Source organism: Formica exsecta, unplaced genomic scaffold, assembly GCF_003651465.1.
Source record: "Formica exsecta isolate Colony F162 unplaced genomic scaffold, ASM365146v1 scaffold96, whole genome shotgun sequence".
Classification (NCBI taxonomy): domain Eukaryota; kingdom Metazoa; phylum Arthropoda; class Insecta; order Hymenoptera; family Formicidae; genus Formica; species Formica exsecta.
In genome coordinates this window covers 832,900-842,669 of record NW_021853724.1, presented here as the reverse complement: position 1 = coordinate 842,669, position 9,770 = coordinate 832,900, and the positions used below count along the sequence as shown (strand labels likewise).

At 30.1% G+C, this 9,770-nt stretch overlaps 1 protein-coding gene across 4 annotated transcripts; it reads left to right on the top strand.

The window, feature by feature from the left end:
- The first annotated feature begins 1,428 nt into the window (after positions 1 to 1,428).
- Positions 1,429 to 9,516, top strand: LOC115245360 (proto-oncogene tyrosine-protein kinase ROS-like). Of its 4 annotated transcripts, none has more exons than XM_029823652.1 (11): positions 1,429 to 1,651; positions 3,706 to 3,847; positions 4,427 to 4,520; positions 4,638 to 4,694; positions 4,744 to 5,334; positions 5,564 to 6,731; positions 6,822 to 6,996; positions 7,155 to 7,262; positions 7,431 to 7,648; positions 7,932 to 8,405; positions 8,758 to 9,516. In XM_029823652.1, the coding sequence occupies exons 1-11, from the start codon at positions 1,559 to 1,561 to the stop codon at positions 9,103 to 9,105; spliced, it is 3,468 nt and encodes a 1,155-aa protein (XP_029679512.1). In that variant the 5' UTR covers positions 1,429 to 1,558; the 3' UTR covers positions 9,106 to 9,516. The 4 variants fall into 4 exon arrangements, with proteins under 4 accessions (XP_029679512.1, XP_029679511.1, XP_029679509.1 ...); XM_029823651.1 differs by having other exon boundaries at positions 6,816 to 6,996; XM_029823649.1 differs by having other exon boundaries at positions 5,564 to 6,996.
- Positions 9,517 to 9,770: the final 254 nt, after the last annotated feature.

Below are 9,770 nucleotides of genomic sequence, written 5' to 3'. Positions count from 1 at the left end.
CGAAATTGCTTAGTATCCACGAAGGATCGTGTTGTCAAAATCGGCAATTTTGGACTAGCTAGGGATGTTTATAAGGATGACTATACCGCAAGATAAATACAATTATTAGAAAAAAATATATGAAATTAAACAAATCTTAGAAAGTGTATCTCTTTTTATAGTAGCGACGACTACACAGAAGAAGATGAGTCACAAGTGTAATGCAGCAAATAGAGAATAATGGTCATTTCATTTTAATCAATTATTCAGATTGATGATTTATGATGGTCACCAATCACAAATATGCAAGAGTTAAGTGTCGCTCGATTCAAACCGCACGATACAAATATTTCAGTCCGTCAAGAACGACGTGTACGAATAGTGGGCCTTCAAGAGAGCACGCATAGTATATATATAATATATAAAAAATAATTGTCACAGTTGCAGTTTTTAATCAAACAAAAGATATAGAAAATATATATGATCTGGTAAAACTTGTCGCATGAATAGTGACAAAAGTAAAGATTTATAATTTAGTAATTTCCTGGTGTCTTTTCTACTAAATTATATTAAGAGGAACTACAGAGGAAAACTGACAACATTTATATTATTGTTCGATACAACCGAATATATACGTGTCAATTCATAGCGTCGTCATTGACTTTCATGGAAAAAGTGAGCATTCATTAAACAAAAGTTTTATAATTTGATGTAAGATGCATTGTGATTGGTTATGAAGAGAAATTTTGAAAAATAGTAATAGAGAAGAGATCTTATGATTAATGTGCTAAATAAATTTAAAAAATTATACATAAGAAAACATCGATTCGATTAGCACATTTGCATTATCCATAATATCGATAGAATCACTATTCATAGCTGAACCCCTACAATATAATTAAGTAGCAATAAAATCGGTGGGGTGTAATTTTTTATGCATATTTAGCAATTGTGCTAAGTTGTGCTAACAATGTCCTAAAATATTACTTTAAAAAATAGTACAGAAAAGTTATAAAAGAGTTGTGTGTATGTGTGTGCGTGTGTATATGTGCGTGCGTGCGTGCGTGTGTGCGAGGTGTGTGATAAAAAATAATTTTGGACAATACTACATGCAACTAACATTTACGTTCGTATCAATTATCCAAATGGCATATAGTTGCATATCTCAGTTGTGCTAGTCTAGCAAAAGTCAGCACACAATTGTCGATTTCCTCAGCACAGCAGTATTAAGGGCACTTTATTCTTGAGCACGGTCCTTTGCTCTCGGATTCTCTGTCCATAATTCGACTTTGTAATTAATTTTGTAATGTTAATTGCATAATATTGTCCAAAATTATTTTTTAACGCGCGCGTATCTCTTCTTTCTCTTCTATTTTTTTAAAGTAATATTTTAGCACATTGTTAGCACAATATAGCACAATTGAAAAAATTGAAAAAAAATTATACATAAGAAAACATCGATTCGATTAGCACATTTGCATTATCCATAATATCGATAGAATCACTATTCATAGCTGAATTGCTAAGCATTGGGCGGAAACTGATTGAGCGCAAATATCCATAAGAAAAAAAAATTATTATGTCGAAAATGATATTATGTGTTTTACTGAAAGTGTTAATATTAGCGAGAGCGGATATCTTGTCAAAATATCCAGATTCAGACTTCATACAGGTAAGAGATTGCTTTGTTGAATAAAATTAGATGTTATTATAGCTAATAGTTTATTTGGGTAACTAAAACTGTATATAATAATAAAATATATGTACTGTATAATAATAAAATAAAACTATATAACATAAAATAGCAGAAATACTAGAAATACTAGAAATACTAGAATACTAGAAAAGTATGTGTGATGTTACGAAAAAAAGAAAGTGTATAAATCTTGGAAATTTTTTTTATAAATGGATGCTTCATAGTACAAAATTAAGCTTAATTAAGATAGTGTATTGAAATTTGATTTTATTATCTTTGTATTTTCTCTTTGCTTTTTTTAAAAATAAGTATTTTTAGCAACAATAAGAGATTTTCTGTTCATTCTCCGCTATATTAATATATACATAAAATGACACCTGATCTAATTTTTATATGATTTTTCTTCAATTCCTAAGATCTCTTAATTTTTTTAAATATTTATAATCATATTTATTAAATAAGATTTGTACTAAATTAGTTTTTATTTAACAAAATTAATTTAGAAAGTTAGCATTTCTCATTTTGTAAGAATAATTTTTCGATATTTAGTAGCTCTGTTCTGTTATACAGGATGTCCTAAAATTACCGGACTTTCTCTTAATGGCAGATTCCTTAGAACATTTTAAAACGAAAATCCTAATACAAAAATGTCGAGGCTGTAATAGTTCTTAAACGGGAAGCGATTATATTTTACGAATGACAGAGCTGAGATTTCGCGCGCTCAGGCACGGCGAAATAACAAGTGAAAAAAGTGCTTTATGAATGAAATGCCCTTTTTCTCATTTGTTATTTCGTCGTATCTGAACGCGCGAAATTTTAGCCCTATCATCCGTAAAATATAATCGCTTCCCGTTTAAAAACTATTGTAGCCTTGACATTTTTGTATTAGGATTTTTGTCTTGAAATGTTCTAAGGAATCTGCCATTAAGAGAAAGTCCGGTAATTTTAGGACATCCTGTATAACAGAACAGAGCTACTAAATATCGAAACAGAAAGTCCAGTGTCGGTATAATAAAATTTCGAGTTGTATCATTTAACCGTAACAATAAATCCAATAGTTATAGAAATCAACAATATACGCAACCAGCCAATTTTTTGCTATGCCTTCGATTTTATATATAATTTTAATTGTGCATATATAACTATAATAATCCATTATATAGCTATATGCATACGATCTTACCCAGATAATGTAAATTATAACATCGTGTTCTCCAGAATTTGTTTGCGTTAAAAAAAGTAATGATAACCGAAAAGAAATTTGACAAAAGTTTAAGTACAAGAATTTATATAAATTCTATATGGCCATTAAAAGACAATTTTTATAACATTTACATTCTTGAAGTATAAACGTTATTGAAAAACTTTAATGGTAACAAATAAATTTTTGAAGCGGAAAGTCGTGCTAAAATAAAGTCACTTATTTAAAGAAGTTAACTAATTCAACGTAAAAAAACTAAATTGTTAAACAAAATTGTTTCAATAATTAGGAAGAACTACACTTTTATGTATTATTTATTAAGAAAAACGGTTATGAATTCTTATTAACCCTCATTAATCTATTCTGCATGACTTTAGGCTATCACACACAAATTGACATAGCTGCATATGCATAGCAGACCATCTGGATCAACGAGCATTGAACATTAAGCCACCATATTGATTTACATAACATGCTCATCGGTCCAGACAATTTTATTGACGTCTACTTGACGCAGCTATATCAATTTGTGTACGATAGCCCTTTCTCTTAGATATAAGAATCATGTATTTGATATGCAAGAAGATATCTTGAAAAAACAATAAAAACAGATTTTTTTTTAAATATAACTACACTATATTTAACACATTACTTATCAGAAGAGATATAAAGAAAAATATCAAGCCGATATGATTATACAAACAAGACATTTTATGGCGATATTACTAATTTGTACATGTATTATTTATCATTAAAAGTACCGAAAGTAACCGCGTTTTTTACCCAACTTACTTACTACTTTTCTTTTCGTATGTTATATTTTATAAAGGATATTCTAGTATCCGAGAACAACGATTATCACATTTTACAAAATCTCAAATCTAATCGGAGTTATCCTGATACCCTGAGCATGAGAAACAAAATTGATGAGATTTCATTAGCAAATATATCTGTGATTCCAGAATTTGTTGGTAAGTAAAGTAAAGTTGTAAAGAAATGCATAAATCATTCCAAAAAAGTCTACGACAAAGAAAATTGTAAATATAATTTACATTTAAGACAGAGAGTAAAAATAAAATCTAAAAAATATATATTTCAATAGCGAGAAAAATATAGATCTCATTTTGCCGCAAAAAGAGAAAGAAAAATCCATATATTCTATGTAAAATTTATCAAAATTTAATATAAAGCAGTTGATTATATTATTTAATTTTCCTAGACTATTTTTTTTTTTTTAACGATCGCAAGTATTGTACTTCTGATTTCTTAATCAATAAAAAATTTCCAAAAAACTCTTAATGCTTTATTATTTGTTTTTGCTCTGAATTAACAATTATTTTTTTGAGTTTTAAAACATGCAAATTTTTTTATATTATTTTATTATTTTATAAGTCAACATTTGCTGTGCTAATTTCCACATTTTGTAATTTACATTTACTTTTTTCTTGTTTTTATTTTTACTTTAAATCGTTTTTTCCTGAATTACTGAGATAATCAACATAATGTTCTTGTAATATAATTATGCCAATAAGTGATTGTAAAATTTCTAGATAGCATTTTGAGCAAACCAAGATCTCCTAGAGCATTTGTCGAATTTTACAATGAATTCCTAAATGAGAAAGACGACATTTCTGTGATATTCAGGTAAAAAGTTTAAATTTTTCGTATTCTTTTAAACTTAACAAAACATACATATAAAAACGTTGATTCTGTTATAATCTTACTAAATATCAAAAGGCTAAAATCTTATTTTTTTTATAGATGGAACCAACCTGAATTTACAGACGAAGTAATACAAGGATACACAGTGCAGTGTTGGTTTATCAAAAATCAAAAAGAGATTCAAATTTGCAACAGTGCAGTGTTGGTTTATCAAAAATCAAAAAGAGATTCAAATTTGCGACAACAAAAGTATTTCAGCAACAACATTGGAATGCACAATGCACAATCTAAAACCTAACACAACGTACTACTTTCAAGTACAAGCGCATACTAAAGTTGGTGCTGGCCCTTACACCGATTTAATTGATGTATCGACTACGCATGAAAATCCAATACCGCAATTATTGATTATAACAAAATATGGTATCGATATATGGGATCTGGATTCAAACACCAGCGTTAATCTCCTTAAGGATATGGAAGTGGCATGTGCCACTTATTCAATAGCGGAACATAAAATTTATTGGAGCAACATTATGAAAGAGTTAATGATATTGGAAATGAATGGAAACAATATTACAAAAATAGCTAATCTTCGAAGTATTCCGCACAATCTCTGCATCGACTGGATAGCAAGAAATCTGTACTGGGTAGAATTAGACGATCATTTGTATATCAGTGACATATTCAAGCTCGACTTAACAATGTGGGAAAGTGGCATAATCAAATATGATAAGATTTTTAAAATGGAATCGTCTTTCTATATTTACAGATTAACTATAGTACCGTCTATAGGGTATGTTAACATTCATCCATTTGAAATAAATGAACAATATCTTCATTAAACCTATTTGTAATTTTTCGATAATTTTGTATGGCTTTGTAATTAAGATCGTAAGCTATAAAAAGATAATAAATTAACACAAATTAATTATAAGAATTTTAAATATTTACTATATATAAATGTTTTTTTTGCTATTATTATAATGTTCTATAATAAGTAAAATAATGCATATATATTTTAGAACTTTATATTGGACAAATGAGACTTTGGACACTAATCCTCAGTTAATGCAATTGGAACTTGATAGAAATAACACTGAAATCATTCGGAATAATTTATATGTTATGTGCCCCTTCAAACTCGATGAGTCAGATTTTGTTGAAATGAAAATTGACGACATGAATACTAAGAAGCCGTTAATTTACTGGCTAATGACTGATTTCTTGATTGTGACAGACATTAACGTTTCTACGTGCAATTTGATTTTAACCAAAATCATTGCCAGATCTATATTTATATCTTTAACAATTGACAAGACAAACATTTACATTTCTACAATTCGAAAAGACTACGTATATGTTTTGAAAAAAAGATATGCACTTCTCGAAAGCGTAGACGCATTCGAATACATCCAAAAAATAAGAGCGCCTTCCCGGTTTACTAAATTCTATGCTTTCGGTAAATCTTTGCAATCGTATCCTCCGACGAGATGTCTGACGCCCGACAAAAAAGTTTACAATGTAGAAGAAGCGATGGTAACGACGAACAGAATCATCGTAAATCTTCCGGAGCCGGTCCCCAAGAGTGGATGCAAAAAGTACAACTTACCTACCACTCTATATACTATCAACATAAGCCATTGTTTGGATAATAAGTTTAACAAGTTTGATAATTTCACCGTGCAGATGTACGAGCAATATTACGAAATTCAGAATGTAACGCCGCTTACAGAGTATAAGTTACTGCTAGCTATAAGCAATTTTTACTCTGTTCAGTTATCAATGAAACCGTTATTAAGCTCGGAAATAATATTAAGAACGAAACCGAGCAAGTTCGACGCATCGGAAAATGTGACAGTTCAGGCTTTGACGCCTACTATAGCGGTAGTTTATTGGATGCCACCCAAAAAACTGAAGATCGGGCATTGCGTGCCCGTGATCTACGAAGTATATTGGACGTTAATTACTTTGTTAAACGATACGCAACAAATACACGAGTTCTTACTTATCAATAAAACCGAGTATAAGATAGACGATAAATTTTTCACAATACTCGAACCGTTGATACCAGGACAGAAATACAGAGTATATGTACGCATGTATCCAGCCAACTTTAACGATTATTATAATGACAGTTCGATCAAAACTTTGTACATGTATTCGGAACCAAACAATATAACTTTAAGCGAGGTTAGCATAAATGGTATGAATATTTCGTGGATTCCTAACGTTAATTTGACAATTTATTACATATTGAAATTCAAAAATATTGAGATGCAGAAGTGGCAAACTGCAAACAACTTTGAGTCGAATAATGGAGGGAAAATAATGTACTATATAAAAAACTTACTACCAGGCACTCTATACGAGTTTCGTTTGATACTGAGATACCCCAAATACGAGAAAGACTTTATATGGCCATCTGATGGAAGATTTACTTTTTCAACTATGACAAGTAAGCAAATGAAAATATTATAATATTATATATTTATTTGAGATATGGAAATGCTAACAAAATTTAAAAACTTAGTAATTTTTAATAATAAAGTTATAAATAGAAGTAAGTTTTGAAATAAAATGCAGATATTAAGTGTATATTTTTGCATAACAAAGGTGATATTTCGAGCATTCCTGGAATATTAGTTATACAATATTACCTACCAGTCATCTTAAGCTTTGTCGCTATAGTTACTGTAATCTGCGTCTGCTACTTTTACTATTGTAAGTATATATGATACACATATAAGTCTTTAATTGCAGAAAAAGATTATATCTAATGTAGCATATTGAGGTTTTCTAAAAAAAGTTAATTTATTTTTTAAAATTGCGATGTGTGTGTAAATTTTGCAATGCATATTATTAAATAAGTATATTGTAATTTTATAACAGGGTATCGACAACGCAATGAAAGAAACAAGCAAGTTTTGCCTCCGATGATGACTGACATCGAATTAGCAATTCTGCAAGAGATACCTAACGGTAACGTTCAAATCAATACACTATACAGGCCTATGATGCAATATAATTCGGATGAATATGTTCTGACCAAAATCAAACGTGAGGAAATCAGATTAGGAAAACTTTTAGGCAGCGGCGCATTCGGAATGGTAAAAACTAATTTTTTCGATACAATGTTATACGCTATTAATTTCTAGATCAACAGAAATTGAAACAGATACGCATTTATCAATAAAAATAAGTACATGAATAACGTTTTATAAAAAATTATAAGTAATACAAAATTTTTGTGAGACAATATACACATGCATTCTATTATGTATTTTTCGTTAAATTCTTTAATATAAAATAAAATATAATGTCACTTGATATTAAACTACATAACTTTTAATGTCATATAGTATATTTAAACTAATTTCAAATATTTCGCAGGTGTTTCAAGGAAAAGTAAAGAATTTAGAAGGATCGAACATAGAAATGCCCGTTGCCATAAAAATGCTTCGAAAAAATGCTTCCTCGCAAGAGAAAAAGAAATTTTTAGAAGAGGCCAGACTTATGAATCACTTCCGACATAAACATGTGCTAAGATTGCTGGCCGTTTGCTTAGACGAAGATGCTCCATTAATCGTGTTGGAATTAATGGAAATTGGTGATCTGCTACAATATTTGAGAGATAGTCGAAAATTACAACCGTCAGATTTGCACGCTCTGCGTCTGCAAGATTTGTTTGCTATGTGCGAAGATGTTGCGCGAGGTTGTTGCTACCTAGAAGATCTGCGTTTCGTTCATAGAGATCTCGCGTGTCGAAATTGCTTAGTATCCGCGAGAGATCGCGAGAACCGTGTCATTAAAATTGGCGATTTTGGACTAGCTAGAGATGTTTACAAGGATGACTATTATTGCGTGGTAAATACAATTATTTAATAAAATTAAAATTTTTAGAGATGTTTTGTCGTAATAATATTGCACATTTCTACTTTGAATATAATTTAGAAAAAAAGAAAAATATTTTATTTCTATTTATATATAAAGTAAGAGATAAGTGAACGTTTTTCGTTTTAGCACGAATACTTTAAAAATGGACAAATTAAAAACAAAAATATATATAATGGCTCAATAGATTAAAATCAAATTAAATTAATTAATAAAAAACTGTTTGCGCTCCAACTACCGCGCCTGGCTCTGATTGCCATTTCCAATTAATTTAATTGGACAAATTAAATCAGAAGATTAACTCTGTTAAATTTGCATGTTTCAGAAAGGACAAGGTCTGCTTCCTATTTGCTGGATGGCACCGGAATCTTTGGCCATCGGAATATTTACTTCCCAGAGCGACGTTTTGTCATTCGGGGTTCTAATGTGGGAAATTACATCGTTTGGTGAGCATCCCTACACTGGTAGAACTAATCTGGAAGTGATAGATTATGTACGCACTGGAGGCAGGTTGCCAATGCCTCTGAATTGTCCACCGACTTTATACGAATTGATGCTGCATTGCTGGAGTCCAAAAAATAATAGACCGAACTTCAAAATTTGTCTCGAGAATATTATAGGTCTAAGAAATAACATAGAAGATACCTTACTAAGTCCAGTGGATATTATCTAGCCGGTAATATTAAATTAATTAATGATTTTATTTTCCAAAGGATACAATGAGAAGTTCAACATAGGACAAATAATTTTAAATATCTAATATTCTGCCGTTTTTAAGTTTAATTTTAATTTGTTAGATTTATTGATAGAAAAAAGAAAAACCTTATTTAATCACACTTTGCAAAAAATTTTGATGACTAAAAAACACAATATTTGTTCTTACAACTGTAAACAACGTGACGCTGACGCTAGTATTTTCGAGTAATCAAAACGAAACATAATTCTGATTACTATAATTATCTATAAATTGCTACAGTAATTTTAGAAATAATGTCTTCTTTATATTATATTAGCACTCTGTTTTATATTCCTATATTTTATCTTACTTAAATGCTTAAATAAAATACACAGTCATATTATGTTAGTATATATAACATTTTTTAATATTAATAGTAGTATAGGGGCCACTATGGCCGGTCAAAACAATAATGTCACTGGCGCCAGAGGCATGATCTACTGAAAGAGGGAGAGTAAGGGGAAGCGCTTTGATTGGTTTGCCCCATAGTGACCGACATATTGATTGGCTGAAAAGAAAGGGTTTTACAGAAGTGGGAAAAACAAGGCAAAATAACACGTTGGCAAGAGCCGCCGATATGACCGACGGGGAATGAAACGTGA

Excerpts from the sequence above, each read along its gene's own strand:
- LOC115245360 (XM_029823649.1), top strand. The coding sequence starts at position 1,559 with ATGTCGAAAATGATATTATGTGTTTTACTGAAAGTGTTAATATTAGCG. Across the intron at positions 5,335-5,563 it reads ACTATAGTACCGTCTATAGG|AACTTTATATTGGACAAATG; the intron begins GTATGTTAACAT and ends TATATATTTTAG. Across the intron at positions 8,406-8,757 it reads AGGATGACTATTATTGCGTG|AAAGGACAAGGTCTGCTTCC; the intron begins GTAAATACAATT and ends TGCATGTTTCAG.